The sequence below is a fragment of the Hyla sarda genome, chromosome 6 (genome assembly GCF_029499605.1).
Source record: "Hyla sarda isolate aHylSar1 chromosome 6, aHylSar1.hap1, whole genome shotgun sequence".
Lineage (NCBI taxonomy): Eukaryota > Metazoa > Chordata > Amphibia > Anura > Hylidae > Hyla > Hyla sarda.
In genome coordinates, this window is record NC_079194.1 from 179,569,825 (window position 1) to 179,588,925 (window position 19,101).

The 19,101-nt window shown below is 45.2% G+C and overlaps 1 protein-coding gene across 1 annotated transcript in view; it reads right to left on the reverse strand.

Annotated features, from left to right (window-relative positions):
- WWP2 (WW domain containing E3 ubiquitin protein ligase 2) overlaps positions 1-19,101 on the reverse strand; it is a 79,266-nt gene that overhangs the window by 25,021 nt on the left and 35,144 nt on the right. Inside the window, exons 5-6 of the mRNA XM_056525911.1 lie at positions 14,296-14,384; positions 4,069-4,261 (exon numbers count right to left, since the gene is read on the reverse strand). Of these exons, the coding sequence (XP_056381886.1) occupies positions 4,069-4,261; positions 14,296-14,384 (282 nt within the window). The remainder of the gene's footprint in view (positions 1-4,068; positions 4,262-14,295; positions 14,385-19,101) is intronic.

Below are 19,101 nucleotides of genomic sequence, written 5' to 3' on the forward strand. Positions count from 1 at the left end.
TCCTGCTCTGGACAGTTCCTGATACGGGCATCAGGTGTCAGCAGAGAGCACTGTGGACAAGACAAAAAAGAAATTCAAAAAATAAAGAATTTCCTCTGTAGCATACAGCTGCTAAAAAGTACTGGAAGGATTAAGATTTTTTAATAGAAGTCATTTACAAATCTGTTTAACCAGTTCATTAAAAAAAAAAAAAAAAAAAAAAAAAAAAAAAAGTTTTCCACCACTTTAAAGATGCAACCACCTTCAAAACATTACATCATTTTTAGGGTTTGTTTAAATTACTGCCATAGAAAGAGACAAAATATAAATACACCAAGACAGGTGTGGCTTGCTTTTGCAGAAGAAAAACTTGTTTTTTATATTGCCATACCAATGGAGAGTCCACTGGGAAGCTACCAACCTGACCTTGGATCTCCATTCCTTCGAGTGCAAAAGCAACCATACTGGGGCCGTCTCTTGACACTTATGGGTCATACAGCTTGATGATGACAATAAGGTACCATTACAGCAATAGAGGGGCAATAAATGTGTCACTACTTAGCTAGGTAGACAAAGCAGGTATGGATCAGGACTCGCTTACCCAAAAACAGATATTATTAAAAAAAAAAATTAAAAAATATAAAATTAAAAAATAAACTGACTACATAATTTTTTTTATAAAATGAGAAACGTAAAAACACTCTACAGTGTCACACTATAAATCCCTTTATTGCCTAACTATATAAAAAACAATATTGTGTCAGTGTTATACAGTGATCCCTCAACTTACAATGGCCTCAACATACAATGTTTTTTTCTGGACCATCCTAACTTGAAACCAGACTCAACATCCAATGTACAGACAGTCCAGATCTGTGAAATGTGTCACATCTGGAGGAACTGACCAATCAGAATGGGCATTTTACTAGTAAATCACCTCTATTACTGAAGTGTATGCACTGACTGGTGTCTGGTAGCGCCCCCTACAGTACAGGGAGGTATTACAAGTTCTGTACTACTCCGTACCTGGGCCAGGGTTAGCTGCTCTTTTGGACACCAAGTAAGGGTGGCTCCATTTAGGACACTGTGTGTACTGTATAGGACCCTGAAGAAGCTCCTGTCCTCTACATAAACTATTGTTTCCACACCAGGGTGCCTCCAGCTGTTGCAAAACTACAACTCCCAGCATGCCCGGACAGCCAACGGCTGTCCGGGCATGCTGGAAGTTGTAGTTTTGCAACAGCTGGAGGCACCCTGGTTGGGAAACCCTGACATAGACAGTGATTACAGCTCCCAGCAGATCTTTCTTACTTTTATATGTAAGGATTTGCTTTATCTGTATTAGTTATCTACTTATTTTTCTTTCATCCTCACTTTTCCCTATTTTTGGATGACATTTTGTTGGCTTCAGAACCAATTACCAGGTTTCCATAGAGTTCTGGTCTCAACATACAATGGTTACAACATACAATGGTCGTCCTGGAACCGATTAATATTGTAACTTGAGGGACCACTGTATATGTTTCCCCTATTAAAATAAAAGAATAAAAAAAAAAAAAAAATAATACATTTATTTATTGCAGAATTGTTGAGTGAATCTGTAAGAGCGTGAATTGCATTTGCCCTTGTAACATCCTATATTTTGACCCTCAGTCCCAGCTCGTATAAAGGGGGTTTTCACAGTTGATGCAGAAGTTTTCCAGGAGTTTGGGGCAGGAAGAGCTGTGTGTGGAGAACAGAGCCCCTTACACAGAGCACAGAGCAAGCCTGTGAGTGCACAACCATAATTACCTGTGACTGACACTGCTCCCAGCCTCTGACCTCACCGCTGCCCAAACAAACAGCCGCTCCGAGGACCACGACGCTAATTAACCCTTCCTTGTACAAAAGACAGGCAGCAGGTAACGCCCTTGTTACACAAACAAACTCTGACAGTACAAAGACCCACTGAGCAGCAAAGGTCCGCTACACCTCGCACAAATAATGCCAGCTGGGAGAGGTATAACATGCCAACATGCTGGGCAAAAACTGCCATAGAACTGGGAGCCCAATTCCACTAGCACCTTTAAAGTAAACCCCTGATCAATGCTGATGACGTTATTCCAATTACTATATAGCATTATTAGTAGCATTAGTACCAGTATTGTGTGTGAATATGGCAAACACTAAGTACGTGACATTATTAAGAATGTTTTGTGTGGCAGGATATGTACATAGACTTCTACAAATACCGTATTTTTCGCCATATAAGATGCTCCGGCATATAAGACGCACCCAATTTTAAAGGAGGAAAATCTAGAAAAAAAAAGATTCTGAACCAAATACAATGTAAAGTATAGGACAGTGATCTTCAACCTGCGGACCTCCAGATGTTGCAAAACTACAACTCCCAGCATGCCCGGACAGCCGTTGGCTGTCCGGGCATGCCAGAAGTTGTAGTTTTGCAACATCTGGAGGTCCGCAGGTTGAAGACCACTGGTATAGGAGGTAATACTCACGTGTCCCCGCCGCTTCGGACTCGTCACCGCTGCCCTGGATGTCGCCCTCCAACACGTGTCCCCGGGCTGTCCCCGTCGCTCCGGAACATCTCTGCTGTCCGGTATCCTCGCTCTCCGTCGCCGCTACGCACGCCGCTCCTATTGGATGACGGGATGGTGTGCGCGACGACGTGATGACGACGAAGGAGAGCGCCGGCCATGCAGGGAGTCCCGGCACGGAGCAGACACCGAGGAGGCAGGTAAGGTCCCTCCCGGTGTCCTGTAAGCTGTTCGGGACGCCGCGTTTCACCGCGGCGGTCCCGAACAGCCCGACTGAGCAGCGGGTTAGTGTCACTTTCAAAGCTGACTGCCGCGTCTGAAGGGTTAATACAGGGCATCACCACATTCAGTGATGTCCTGTATTAGCCGCGGGTCCCGGCCGTTGATGGCCGCAGGGACCGCCGCGATAGGACAGGGTTTTAATGTGTATTTGCCGTATAAGACGCACCAACTCTCCCCCCCCCCCCCCCCCCCGGGTTTTGGGGAAGAAAAATACGGTATATCTCAACTAGGCATAGAAGCTGCCTGGACAAGAGTTGCTATTGCATAAGTAAATAAACAGAACTGTCTGTAGCGAGCCCATGAGGTCACAGCTCATGGAGCACTAACACATACCTGCTCTATGGGGTAAGCACTAGTTTGGAAGCTCCCTGCCTGTGAATAAATCTATGCAATTTATAATTAAATACATTTTCCCATCACGTTTATGCATTCTATTAGAAGATAGCGAGATTTAAAAGGGGTCCCTTATTTAGAGATCCGCTAACAAATCGTAATTTTCACTTTGGTGAACTTGAGACGTCCAAGTATTGCTTGGACCATCATTTATCTGAATGGTGGCCATGTCATTTTAAACTTTGCCTATAGTGGTCAATGCAGGGAAACTTCGGGCTAAGTGCGGCTTTCACATTCAATTCACTTTAGTCCGGAACTGTTGAGGTGATCAAACAGCTGAGTTTGATGTCATTTACAACCATATGGCTCACATGTTAAAGGGATTGTCTGTGTTGAGAAAATTCCATTAAACAGGGCAAACCAAAAATTTCAGTATGACAAAAAGTTGATCCATACAGTATAGCATGTGATCTTTTGTGCTTTGAGTATTATAGTTGGCTGCCAGTGACCAATAAAGTAAATAATAACAATAATAATTATTATTATTATTTGCTTTATTGGTCACTGGCAGGAAACGAGTTAACACAGTGGTTTTCCTTTTCATATGCAGTATGTCTCGTGCCTAGGCTGAGGCTTAACGGCAGGTTTAAGAGCAGTGGTTATCTGAGCATTATTGGGAAATATAACCACAAAACGGGGGCAGTAGCATGCAGCACACTGGAGAAAGCTTCTCCAGAGAGAAGTGTAAAACTGGACAGGATTGTCCTATGAAGACAAACAAGCCACCTCTGTGTCAGGAGAAAAACGTCTTTCATGTAAATACATAATGAAACATTCATGGCTGGTTGGACTCCACAAAACCTCTGTATACCTCAGTCTCCCAGATCATTTCTACTGGCACAATTACTATCCTGTACAACTTTGTTTCCCTTCTTACCCAGATGGCAAACCGTCTGATGATGGGGTGGCAGCAGTTGAAAGCAATGAGCAGGACTCAGATGACTCTACGTTTGCCCCAGGCGGTAACCCTAAGCCAGGGGAAGGTGTAGAACTGGTGACGCTGCTAGTCAAGTTGTTTCCTATAGAGGCCACAGTGTTTGGCCCAGAAATGTGTTCATGATCGCCATTCACTGTAAAGACAAACATAATAAAACTATAATGTAAATACAAAATACAAAACTGGTGAGTACTGCAATCCGTACTGAGTCCACTCGTCATACAAAGACAACCCACTGATGCACAACAACCGCAACAGTCTACTGAAAAACAAGCGGTCCAATAACTCGGCATATACACTGATGATCCGGCAAAATAGCGATGCTCACTAAAGAACTAACCACAAGGTAATCCAGTACATACGAAGAGGCAAGGAATAGGGCATTCACCGGTCCGGTCTCGTGTGCGGAGTTCTTTATTGGAAATGTAAAACATACATGTCGTAGGAACACAGTTGTAGGTGCAGGACGGACAGACAAAGAAGCAGGGCTACCAGGGCGGGCTCACCCGCCCAGGTAGCCCTGCTTCTTTGTCTGTCCATCCTGCACCTACAACTGTGTTCCTACGCACCTACAACTGTGTTCCTACGCACCTACAACTGTGTTCCTACGCACCTACAACTGTGTTCCTACGCACCTACAACTGTGTTCCTACGCAACTACAACTGTGTTCCTACGCACTTACAACTGTGTTCCTACGCACCTACAACTGTGTTCCTACGCACCTACAACTGTGTTCCTACGTCCTGCACCTACAACTGTGTTCCTACGTCCTGCATCTACAACTGTGTTCCTACGCACACGAGACCGGACCGGTGAGTGCCCTATTCCTTGCCTCTTTGTATGTACAAAACTATAATGTAGATGCAGATGGATTTATAAAATCTGCTCCCTAAAAGGACATTTTAGGTAAGTAAATATGAATCACTGTTAAATGAAAAGTTCTAAAAATTATCTCATATACTTAGTATGTCAAATCCACATACATTTTCAAAACCTATGCATTCCATCACTGAATGTGATTATTCCTATTTACTGACAGAATGCAGAGGTCTAAGAAGACCAGAGTATAATAAAAATCATATCCTCAATGAGCTTAAAGGGGTACTCCGCCCCTAGACATCTTATCCCCTATCCAAAGGATAGGGAATAAGATGTCATATCGCGGGGGTCCCGCTGCTGGGGACCCCGGGGATCGCTGCTGCAGCACTGCGCTATCATTACAGCGCAGAGCGAGATCGCTCTGCATGTAATGACGGGCAATACAGGGGCCGGAGCATCGTTACGTCACGGCCCGCCCCATTAATACAAGTCTATGGGAGGGGGGCGTGGTGTCTTGAGGGGCGGAGCCATGACATCACGCTGCTCCGGCCCCTGTATCGCCCTTCATTACGCACAGAGCGAACTCGCTCGCTGGCGGGGTGCCGCAGTGGCGATCCCTGGGGTCCCCAGCAGCGGGACAGCGGTGATCTAACATCTTATCCCCTATCCTTTGGATAGGGGATAAGATGCCAGGGGCGGAGTACCCCTTTAAAGGGGGTAATAAACAGAATAATCCCGGCACCAGCTTCTTTGCTTCATCAATTTTATCAATTTTAGTAATATAGCATATTACAGGTTCGCAAGATGTGTTTCGGCGTATAGCCTTTCTCAATTGTATACAGACAACAGTAAAAAGCACACTTATATACGTAACTTCCTGGGTGTAGAGGAACCGCAGGTGAGTTTCAATGATGATTGACAGCACATCAATAGGTCAGGAAAAAGGGTAAACGCAACAGAAAAGCACCTGGCTATGTAAACAAAAACAAGAAACATATGACTGTATATCATGCACTCCCGCTAGTATTATGTTACCGTAGGATCACGCATTTGAATATAGAAAGAATAAGAGACAGGTATATAATATACAAACCAGGAAAACTTGTTAGCTCATAGGGGGGAATTTTTCATTATTTGTCTATTGTAGACACAGTTCTACCCCACTACACTCTTGCTCACAATTTACTAAGGCTGTACACTACTTTGATAAATCTTGTGCAAATATAGAATCGCCTTCCCTCGCTCTACCGTACACTCCTTCTCTACCTCACAGGAAAAGTGGACACAGGGATTTTGTTCTATTGCTTTGAGGTCGGATTCCATTGAGGTTTTTTGTCCATCAGCAAAAATGCCAGAAAAACTGTCCCAGCTTTTTCCTGCGTTTTGTCAGTTTTTCTTGTGTTTTTTTCTAGCGTTTTTGCTGGTGTGTGGAAACAAAAAAATTTTACTAAACTTTTTGTTTTTTCTTTCTTTGAAATTTAGATACGTGAATGTGGAGGACTATGTCAGATTTGGTGGATTGCGATGATGAACAGCGTGTTTTTTTTAAAATGTCAATAAAAGGGTTAACGAGGGCTGTGGGGGGGGGGGGGAGTGTTTTTTTTACATAACATTTTTTTTTTCAATGTGTTGTGTCTTTTATAATTGAATTTTCAGGCTTAGTAGTGCAAGGTGTCTAGTAGACAGAATCCAGGGCTTAGCGTTAGCCCCCAAAACAGCTAGCACTAACCTCCAATTATTACCCCGGTACCCACCGCCACAGGGGTGCCGGGAAGTGCCGGTACCAACAGGCCCGGAGCGTCAAAAATGGCGCTCCTGGGCCTAGGCGGTAACAGTTTGGCGTTATTTAGGCTGGGGAGGGCCCTGGTAACATCAGGCTGTTGCTGCTTGGTTGGTATCTGGCGGATACTGTTAAAATGAGGGAACCACACCCTTTTTTTAATTTATTTATTTTAAAAAAACGCATAGGGTTCCCCCTATTTTCAGTATCAGCCAGATACCAACCAAGCAGCAACAGCCTGACGTTACCAGGGTGGGCGACCATTGTTACTGGCCCTCCCCAGAGTAAATAACACCAGCCTGTTACCGCCTAGGCCCAGGAGCGCCATTTTTGACGCTCCGGGCCTGTTGGTATCGGCTCTTCCCGGCACCCCTGTGGCGGTGGGTACCGGGGTAATAATTGGGGGTTAGCGCTAGCTGTTTTTGAGTCTTAACGCTAAGCCCCGGCCTAGTAATGTATTCCGTCTATAAGACAGCTTCCACTACTAACCCTAAAAATTCAATTATAAAAACACGGACACATTGAAAAAAAAAATTATTTAAAAAAACACTCCCCCACAGCCCTCATTAACCATTTTATTGGAAAAAAAAAAAACGCTGGTCATTGTCGCAGACCACCGAATCCGACGTAGTCCTCCGCATTCACGTATCTGAAATGAGAAGAAGAGAAAAACAAGAAATATGGGTTAGTACATTTTTTGCGCTCTCCCCTGGGAAAAGCGCACATATTGCAGCGTGTTCCTAAACAGGGAGCCTCCAATTATTGCTAAACTACAACTCCCTTCATGGGGGGCTGTAGTTAAGCAACAGCTGGAGGCACACTGGTTGCAAAACACAGAGTTTGTTACTTAACTCAGTGTTTCCCAACCCGTGCACCTCCAGCTGTTTCAAAACTACAACTCCCAGCATGTACAGTTTGTCAGTGCATGCTGGGAGTTATAGTTTTGCAACAGCTGGAGGTGCACAGGTAGGGAAACAGACAATGTTTCCCAACCAGTGTGCCTCCAGTTGTTGCAAAACTACAACTCCCAGCATGCCCAGGCAGCCGAAGGGCATGCTGAGAGTTGTAGTTTTGCAACAACTGGAGGAGAACCGTTTGGAGAACACTGTGTAGTGGTCTCCAAACCGTAGTCCTCCAGAAGTTGCAAAACTACAACTCTCAGCATGTCCAGACTGCCAAGGCATGCTGGGAATTGTAGTTTGGCAACATCTGAAGGACCAATGTTACAAAACTACAACTCCCAGCATGCCTGGACTGCCAAGGCATGCTGGGAATTGTAGTTCGGCAACATCTGAAGGACCAATGTTACAAAACTACAACTCCCAGCATGCCTGGACTGTCTGGGCATGCTGGGAGTTGTAGTTTTGCAACATCTGGAAGAGCACAGATTGGAGACCACTGTACAGTGGTCTCCAAACTGCGGCCCTCCAGACGTTGCATGCTGGGAGTTGTAGTTTTTAAACTACCAGAAGCAGCAGTGAAGAACTTCACTGCTGCCTCTGATGCAGATGCCGCCACCTCCACTTACCCGCCGCCGCCAACCCGTGTTCCTCCAGCTGTTCGGTAAGTGCCGCGGTTCCCGCCGCAGCTCTCGGCGTCATCTTCCCCTGCTGTACCCGGACTTCTAGCGGCGGGCAGAGCAGGGTAAATGAGCTTTACCCCCCAGTCAGCTCATTCACTGTGATTGGTCCACAGGGACCAATCACAGTGATCGCTGACCAGGACCATCGACAGATGGTCCTGGGGGGTGTTGCAGAAGTTGTCCCCTGCTGGAAACAGCGGTGCTTCTGCCAGTTAACCCGTGCGATGCCGCGCATCGCCGGGTTAACAGAATGCCGTTTATAAACGCGGATCTCAGCAGATCTCCAGAATGATTTGCTGTGATCCGCATTTAAATTAAAAAGCCGGTAGTATATCGCGCTGCCACCGGCTTCTATATACAGTACACGGTCATAATTCATAATCCTCGCCGGGAGACGGGAGCTCTGATTGGTGAATAGCTATTGACCAATCAGAGCTCTCCTCTCCCGGCAGCGGGGATTATGAATTATGACAGCTGTATACTGTATAGAAGCCGGTGGCAGCGCGATGTAGCCACATGTACCGCCGACTTCTATAGTTAATAAATGCGGATCGCAGCGGGTCTCTGGAGAATGACCCGGTGCGATCTGCACCTCAGCCCCTGGAATACAACTCCCATCATGGGCAAAGTCGGTCCATGATGGGAGTAGTAGTTCTAAATGTCCCGCAGCCGGGGGATGTGTAAGTGCCATCCCTGAGCGTTGCGGGACTACAACTACTCCCATCATGGGACAGACTCTGTCCCATGATGGGAGTAGTAATCCAAGGGCTGAGGTGCAGATCGCACCGGGTCATTCTCCAGAGACCCGCTGCAATACGCATTTAAGTGTGAGCCAATAGGATGTGATGGAGGCGGAGCATTTCATTCTATCGCAAATTTCATTCTACGGCACTGCATCGGCGGTACATGCGTCTACACTGCACTGCCCGCCAGCTCCTATATACATCTCTTATAATTCATAATCCTTGCCGGGAGAGGGGAGCTCTGATTGGTTAATAGCTATCCACCAATCAGAGCTCCCCTCTCCCGGTGGCGGGGATTATGAATTATGACAGTGTATACAGGAGCCGGTGAAAGCGCAGTGTAGCGCTTGTACCGCCGACTTTTACAGTTAATAAATGCGGATCACAGCGGGTCTCTAGAGAATGACCCAGTGCGATCTGCCCCTCAGCCCCTGGACTACAACTCCCATCATGGGCAGTCTGTCCCATGATGGGAGTAGCAGTCCTTACTGTGCCAAAATAGACACTTTTGGTACGTGTCCTCCGAGGTGGTGTATATTTGCGCAAGAAAATGCTGTTTGCACATTTTTTGGGCACAAAAAAATAAACAACGCAGTTAGTAAATTGATTCTACAGTAGAAAATGCTCTATTGTAGAATTATACGTAGACAAGGGGATGAAAAGTTCTATCAAAATTTGCGCAAAAAAAGACGCAAAAAAACACTTGCAGTTTTTTTTCCGCAAAAAAATAGACACAAAATAGCTCTAAATACAATGATAAATTCCCCCATAGTCCCTATTAAGCCCTTTTGGCTCGAGTGTATTTCATTTGTGTATCCAGAAAGCTTCTTTTTTCCTTAAAAGCTTTTTAATATACCCACCACGTCTGGGCAATCTGACTTCTTCTATTACCTGAAATTTCAGTTGTGATATAGAGTGTCCCCGATTCCTAAAATGGTTTGGGATGGGGAAAATTGTGTTTTCACACCTAATTGTGGATTTGAACCTATTTATTCAATCACCTATAGATTGGGCTGTTTTAAAAAGCTGTTAAGGAAAAAAGAAGCTTTCTGGACACACAAATTAAATACACTTGAGCCAAAAGGGCTTAATATGGGCTATGGAGGAAATTTATCAATGTTGGTTTAGGTAGAAGTTTTTTGTAGATTGTTTTGGTTGGTCTAAATTTGGTGTAATTGCACCAAATTCACCATACTTGTACAAGGCACATGATAAATTTTGTGAAAAGTTCTAAATCGCCACACAATTCTATTTGTATACCTGAGCTGCACCTCACAGGAAGAGTCGACACAGAGATTTTGTTCTATTGCTTTGAGGCCAGGATTCCATTTTTCCGTTTTTGTTCACCAGCAAAAACGCTAGAAAAACTGTCACAGCTTTTTCACGCATTTTGTCAGTTTTCCTTGCATTTTTGCTGGTGTGTGGAAACATCATTTTTGTACCCTGTGGCCATTTTTTCACTGCCTTCAGGTAGTGCTGGGCGGTATATTGGTTCATACCGAAAAGCAAATTTTGTTTCCTACATGATCTGAATTTTGCCCATACCGCAATACCGGGCCCCTCCCCCCCTCTTCAAATGAGTGAATTATCCACCGCAGCGCGTTGTCCCGACATCGGGGAACTAATCATATATGACCCGCGAGCGCTGTTCTGCTTTTCTTCTGCCCCCCAATGAATTATCGCTGTCCCCACATCTGTCCCCATATCATGTCACCGCAAGCACTCCTCTGCTCATCCTCCTATAAGTTGCGAGCCGCCGGCGCTAGAAATCTGTACTGTACTACAAATAAAATTGCCCGGGCTGCAAAAATAAACAAAATAAACTTTAACTCACCTTCCGACGTTCCCCGTTACTGGCCTCACGGGAGGGGGGGGGGGATACCGTTAAATGCCGTGGAACCGTCATCACTTACAAAAATACTGTTATACACATTTTTGTTTGTACCGCCCAGATCTACCTTCAGGGTACCACTCCATGGGTCGGATGCAGAGCGCCCAGCCCACGGAGTGTAAGGAGTGATGTGTAGCATATACATATACAGGGTGCAGCCCATCACTACTTACCTCCACCAGCTGTATAGTATACAGGGGTGCATAGTGTACCCATGTATACTATACAGGAGCCCAGCAAGGAAAGAGTTAACCCACGCTGCTGCTGAGCAGATCTGGGTTAAGTCTTTATGAGCTATCCTGTATATACAACCATCTATAGATGACTGTATATACAGGATACAGTAGGCAGACGTCAACAATTGGAGGCTCCCTGTTTAGGAACACACTGCAGTATGGGCGCACTCCCTCAGGGGAGAGCACCAAAAATGTAATAACCTTTTTTTTTTTTCTTCTTCTGGTTTCAGATATGTGAATGCAGAGGACTAAATCAGATTCGGTGGACTGCGACGATGACCAGCATTTTTTTTTATTTCAATAATGTGGGGAGAGAGTTTTTTAAAATAATTTAATTTTTTCAATGTGTTGTGTTTTTTATATTTGAATTTTTATGCTTAGTAGTGGAAGCTGTCTTATAGACGGAATCCATTACTAAGCCGGCTTAGCGTTAGCCTCAAAAACAGCTAGCAATAACCCCCAACTAATATCCGGTACCTACCGCCCCAGGGGTGCCGGGAAGAGCCAGTACCAATTCCTATGGGCTAACAGGCTGGTGTTATTTAGGCTAGGGATGACCAGTAACAATGGTCCTCGCCCACCCTGGTAACGTCAGTCTGTTGCTGCTTGGTTGGTATCTGGCTGATACTGAAAATAGGGGCAACCACGCACATTTTTTATTTATTTATTTATATTACAAAAAAATGCATAGGGTTCCCCCTATTTTCAGTAACAGCCAGATACCAACTAAGCAGCAACAGCCTGATGTTACCAGGGTGGGCGAGGACCATTGTTACTGGCCCTCCCCAGCCTAAATAACGCCAGCCTGTTGGTACCGGCTCTTCCCGACACGCCTATCGCTAAGCCCCGACTTAGTAATGGATTCCATCGACAAGACGGCTTCCACTACTAAGCCTAATAATTCAATTATAAGAAACACGACAGATGGAAAAAAAAATGTATTTAAAAAAAAATACAAACACTCCCTCGTTAACCCTTTTATTGAAAAAAAAAAACGCTGGTCATCGTCGCAATCCACCGAATCTGACGTAGTCCTCTGCATTCACGTATCTGAAATGAGAAGATAAGAAAAAACAAAACAAAGAAAAGGTTAGTACATTTTTGGCGCTCTCCCCTGGGGAGAGCGCACATAATGCAGTGTGTTCCTAAACAGGGAGCCTTAAATTGTTGCTAAACTACAACTCCCATCATGGGGGGCTGTAGTTACATAACAGCTGGAGTCTCCCTGTTTGGGAACACACTGGAAGAAAGGCTCTGTTCCCATAATGCAAAATGCATAATGAGGACAGAGTCAGTCCTGGACAGTGTAGTTTCGCCCCCTAACGACGTCATCACTAGGGGGCGGAGCAGTAAAGGTTGCAGCGGGTCTCTGAAGAATGACCTGCTGTCATCTGCCCCTAAGCCCCTGGACTATAACTCCCATCTTAAACATAGTCTGTCCATGATGGGAGTAGTGGCCCTAAAAGTCCCAAAAGAGACCTGCAGTCGGTTGACGTGCAAGTGCTGTCCCTCAGCAATGCGGTATTACAACTATGAAGCAAACAATGGTAGAAGATCTCTATGGAGATCCACTAATCTACACATACAAAAATATATTTTTCCATGATTTTTCCTATATGCATCTATTCTGTATCGGAAGGAGGAATAAGGGAGATCGACTCATTATGAATATCTAAATCGACATTGCAAGCTATAAAGATAACAGAAAAAAACATTTTGTATTTTTCTACATGTGATTTTAATGTTTATTTTGTATGACATGTTCACATTGCAGGACATTGTTCTCCTGCGTTTCTATTGTTATCTTGGGATTTGGGTTGGAAGGGTGGGGGTTAATCATCTGGGTTCATTCCGGGATGGGAACCCCACCCCTTCCCCTATAAATAACATCTACCTATGTCTGTTCCTTGTACGATTAAGGCTGCGCACTGTGGCGTCACCTGTTTCTCATGTTGGCTAATTGCTGAATAAACTTCTAAGAATTGCTTGAACCTCCACGCTGGACATTGCCTTTTGTCTTTGGTATTACAACTACTCCCATCATGGGAAAGACTCTGTCCCATGATGGGAGTAGTTGTAGTTTAGCATCTTCCGGCTGTCTCAGTAGGACACATTCCTACTTTTAGGTGGTGTATTTTTGCGCAAAAAAAAAAAATAAAAACAATACAAATAAGCTCCACTACAAAAAGTGGTGTAAAGTGCGTCAAACAGTAGACAACTTTGAAAGATTTTTTTACCAAAAACTGTGCAAGAAAAACTGAACAAAAAAATTACAAAAAGCTGTCAATCATCATTGAAACTCACCTGTGGTTCCTCTACATCCAGGAAGCTAGGTATATAAGTATGATTTTTACTGTTGTCTGTATACAATTGAGAAAGGCTATACACCGTAACGCGTTTTGCGTACCTGTAATATGCTATATTACTAAATAAAATTGATGAAGCAAAGAAGCTGGTGCCGGAATTATTCTGTTTATGGGGATAAGATGTCTGATTGGATTGGATTATTCTGTTTTAGGAGATAAAATGTCTGATCGTGGGGGCCAGCGGCAGACCCGCACGATCTCCCTGCTGCACCTGGCGTTCGTTTACAGCATCAGTGCAGAGCTGGAGGCTAATGACGTCACACCCGCGCCCCGTCCATGATGTCACGGCCCCGCCCCCTCAATGCAAGTCTATGGGAGGGGGCGTGACGGCCATCACACCCCCTCCCATAGACTTGCATTGAGGGGGCATGGCCGTGATGTCACGAGCGGGGCACGGCCGTGATGTCATGAGCCTCTGCACTGCATCGCCAGTCATCCAGCACGGAGCGAAGTTCACTCCGTGCACCAGATACCTGGGGTACCGTATTCGAGATCAAGACCCCCATGATCAGACGTCTTATCCCCTATCCTTTGGATAGGGTATAAGCTGTCTAGGGGTGGAGTACCCCTTTAAAAGTATGGACTGCAGGTTTATACAATGTACCAAAATATTAGGACCAGGACAGGACAAAGAAATGTGCTGCATGTGTATAAAGGGGGGGGGGGGGGGGGGCGGGCGCTACTTTACAGTAACTGTAAAAAGTATTTTTTCACTTGTCCATATTGCTTTTGCCAAATTTAACACTCACCAATCACTGGGACATCATTTTCATCAGTCTGGATTTTAACTGGCTGTCTAGAACTGTTCTCTGTAGCTGGGGGGTGAGAATCATAGTCCCTATGTAATAAAATATGAATATGTTTTTAACATTGACAGAAAATAACTTCACATTTAGAATAAGCAACAAGATTTCTTTTACACTAAAAGCTGCATAACAGCCAGCAATGCAAGCTGCATGAACAAATATTCTGCCTTCAGAGATAAACCCTCCCAGCATTGCTTGCTGACTTAGATTCTGTACAGAGCATGTTCCTGTTGATCTGCATTCTGGGACCTGTGTAATTTACAATGAGCACTCAACTGTTATGGCGATTAGACGGAACCCACAGATAAGATGCACCGTTTCTAGAAAAAAAAAATAGACAATTTTTGACCTGTGAATGCTTATTCTACTGGTCTGTTCATGCCTCATCTGACCATTAAAGTTAATTAAGGCTTATTTCACATTGCATTTTTAGCAGTGTCTACGAAGGTATACATTAGGGCACTCATTGTCATTCATGGACTCCTATGTTAGAAAAAATATATACCGTATACAGTATATACCACACAGTATACTTTTTTTTTTTAAACAAATCCTGCTCTTTGGAACAGCACAGAATAAACCACCTGAACAGAGGCCAAACTGCTACATTTTCTGCCTTCTGCCAGGTTGTGGGGGGCACCTAACCAAATCATCCTGTAGCTTGGGTAAAAAATCAGGCTATAACTGTGTATGACCAAATGTCATTAATATGTCTCAGCTAAAGTCTCCAGAATTTAAGATATGTCATTAAACTTTAATTTCTTCAAGTTTCCATGGGGGACGTCCTAGAACATTCAGGACACACAGAAGCTACTAGAAGTATATACTCGAGGGTGGACTCACTTGTTACTATTCCCTGGCTCTTGTGTGGACTCTCAGTAAATTTTTAGTAAGTAGGTGAAAGAAACAATGATCCCATCAGTAACAACACACAGATACAATCCTATGAGACATTCTACAGTGCAGTGTGAAATAAAAGAGAGGACAACACATGAGGCTGAGCCACAGCTCCCGGAGACAAAGACTAAGCTACAGTGAGCAGACCAAAAAATAAAATAGATCAAATTACCAAAGGTGCAATGGAAAAAGTGATGGCATTTTTATAAATTAAATATAAATATCTGCTCAGCCCAAGAAAAGAAACCAATGCCATGCTAGCTAGGAAAAAATGAGAAAGCTGTGTTTCCAGTATATTACGTAAAGAGTATTTATTCTATGAAGAAGAAAAAAATCATATGCCTCCTAGTAGTAGTAGACTGTATACATCTGTAATGCAGCAGCAATAAAATTAGAGCGTGCACTAGGTTCTGTTCACATCACGTATAAATGGGCACTGTCACATTTACAAACTTTTATGTTGTACATCTTGGAAAAATATTAACCTCTCTAATATACTTGATAAAAAAAATGCATCCCTTTTTATAGAAAAAGACAACTAGGGGTCCCCAAACCGTCCAGAACAAGGTGCGACATGTCTGGCTGCAGCATGATCCTTGTTCCAGCTGGAGTAAAAGGCTGGGACAAAGTCCAGAAAGTGAGGGTGGAACTAGGGCTGGGCGGTATGACCAAAAAATGTATATCACAGTATTTTTCTAAATTATGGCGGTTTCACAGTATTTAATGGTATTTAGGGGGGTCCTCAGTATAGTGTCAGGTGGTCAGGGGTCCTCATCATGGTACCCAGGGTCTCGGTCAGGCCGCCCGGTAACTCTCCTCCATGTTTCCACAGTTCTGCTTGAGTTTTATGGTGGTTGGGGTCTTCCCCATTGTACCCGGGGTCTCTGTCAGGCCGCCCTGTAACTCTCCTCCATGTCTCCTCAGTTCTGCTCGAGTTTCCTGTGCCTGCCCAGAAGTCACGTGCCCGCCAGTTGTAGTCCCCTCCCAGCTCCTCACAGTCAGTTCAGTGCAGCTCAGACTAAACTTCCCAGATACGCTGTGCGGCTGGACTTTTCTCTACACCATCACGCATTGGAGTTGGTTGCTATGGAAACGGTATTGCGGTATGTGAAAAATTCATATCGTAAAGAAAAAACACTCCGGTATTCGGTATGAACTGGTATACTGCCAGGCACTAGGTGGAACTAGCACTCCTCTGTGCTCACTCCTGTCCAGTCTATCTGACAGAAACATGGAAAAAAAAAAAGAGGAGGGGTTACAGATCAGCCTGCAGTGTTTGGATGAAGAGACCCCACACAGCAGATTCAGGGAGGAAGTGAATGCATGGTGAGTGAGTGCAGGCTCAGTGCTTGCCTCGAACATGTGTCTTTCTGAGCAGTGGATGTCAGAATGAGTGAGCATTAGAACAGAGGGACTTGTGAGCCAAATACAGAAGCTAGACACATAAAAAGACATGTAAAGAATCTGCATGACCAAGTGAGTAACATATACAAATATTTTTTCCGTGATATGACAGGTACCCTTTAAGATTATCCCCTATCCTCAGGCTAGGACACTTATCCCCTATCCGCAGCACTCCCATGCAGGAGGTGTGTCCGTCCCAGCATGATGCCATGGCTGACACGCCCCCTAAATGTATCTCTATGGAAGAGTCGGAGATGCAGCGATCATGAATCCCCGCCTCTCCCATAAAGCTGTATGGAGGTGGTGTGTTGTCAACCTCAGTGAGGTGGGCGATACGCGCATTAGCCGCGGCAATGCCGGGGCCCGTACGAGAGATCACGGGGGGTACTGGCGCAATTAGACACTTATCCCCTATCCTGCAGCATGATCCTAAACTATGAGAGACATAATGAGAAAATAAATCCATAAAATCACATTGTCTGATTTTTTTTTTTTAGAATTTATTAGGGATCGACCTATATCGTTTTTTTAGGGCCGATACCGATAATCGGTGGAGGTTAGGGCCGATAGCCGATAACTTATACCGATATTCCGGTATAAGTTATCGGCTATTTATCCCCCCTCGACACCGCTGCAGAGCATTGATTTAAAGCGGGCGCTTTAAATCAATGCACTGCGGTGGCTTTTGCAGTGCCATAGGCCGCCACCACCACCACCACCCGCTTCTCTCCCCCTACCTGTCAGGGTGGTCCGGGCCATCCATCCTCCTTTCCTGTAGTGTCCGGCGGCATTCCGGGTGGAGGGTGAACCGATCCGGGCTGTCCTTCTTCTCCGGCGGTCATCTTCTCCACTCCGGGCAGGCTCCGGCCTAGTACGCTGCATAGACGCCGCTGCGCAGTGACGCCCGTGCGCAGCGACGCACCTGACGTCATGGCGTAGCGGCGTCTATGCAGCGTACTAGGCCGGAGCCTGCCCGGAGTGGAGAAGAGGACCCCCGGAGGAGGACAGCCCGGACCGGTTCACCCTCCACCCGGAATGCCGCCAGACACTACAGGATGCATGGCCCGGACCACCCCCATTACGGGTAAGTTTAATTTTTTTTTTATTGACTCGGAGGGTGGGGGAAGGACCCGACCGGTATAGCGGTATGGGCAAAAATCCATACCGGTATACCGCCCAGCACTACGGGGGCGATCGGGGGTCGGTCGCGGTGCGGGGCGGCAGATCGGGGGGGGCGGTCGCGGGGCGGTGCATTATCGGCAAGGTAATTGCCGATACCGATAATGCCCAAAATCGTGATTATCGCCCGATAATATCGGCCATACCGATAATCGGTCGATCCCTAGAATTTATTTGCAAATTATGGTGGAAAATAAGAATTTGGTCACCTACAAACAAAAAAGATTTCTGGCTCTCACAGACCTGTAACTTCTTCTTTAGAGTCTCCTCTGTCCACCACTCGTTACCGGTATTAATGGCATCTGTTTGAACTTGTTATCAGTATATAAGACACCTCTCCACAATCTCAAACAGTCAAACTCCAAACTCCACTATGGCCAAGACCAAAGAGCTGTCGAAGGACAACAGAAACAAAATTGTACACCTGCACTATGCTGGGAAGAATAAATCTGCAATAGGAAAGCAGCTTGGTATGAAGTAATCAACTGTGGGAGCAATTATTAGAAAATGGAAGACATACAAGACCACTGATAATCTCCCTCGATCTGGGGCTCCACGCAAGATCTCACCCCGTGGTGTCAAAATGATCACAAGAACAGTGAGCAAAAATCCCAGAAACACACGGCAGGACCTAGTGAATGACCTGCAGAGAGCTGGGACCAAAGTAGCAAAGTCTACCATCAGTAACACACTACACCGCCAGGGATTCAAATCATGCAGTGCCAGACGTGTCCCCCTGCCTAAGCCAGTACATGTCTGGGCCCGTCTGAAGTTTGCTAGAGAGCATTTGGATGATCCAGAAGAGTATTTTCGAGAATGTCATATGGTCAGATGAAACCAAAGTAGAACTTTTTGGTAAAAACTCAACTCGTCGTGTTTGGAGGAGAAAGAATGCTGAGTTGCATCCAAAGAACACCATACCTACTGTGAAGCATGGGGGTGGAAACATCATGCTTTGGGGCTGTTTTTCTGCTAAGTGACCAGGACGACTGATCCATGTAAAGGAAAGAATTAATGGGGCCATGTATCGTGAGATTTTGAGTGAAAACCTCCTTCCATCAGCAAGGGTATTGAAGAAGGCTGGGTATTTCAGCATGACAATGATTCCAAACACACCACCCGGGCAACAAAGGAGTGGCTTCGTAAGAAGCATTTCAAGGTCCTGGAGTGGCCCAGCCAGTCTCCAGATCTCAACCCCATAGAAAACCTCTGGAGGGAGTTGAAAGTCTGTGTTGCTCAGTGACAGCCCCAAAACATCCCTGCTCCCGG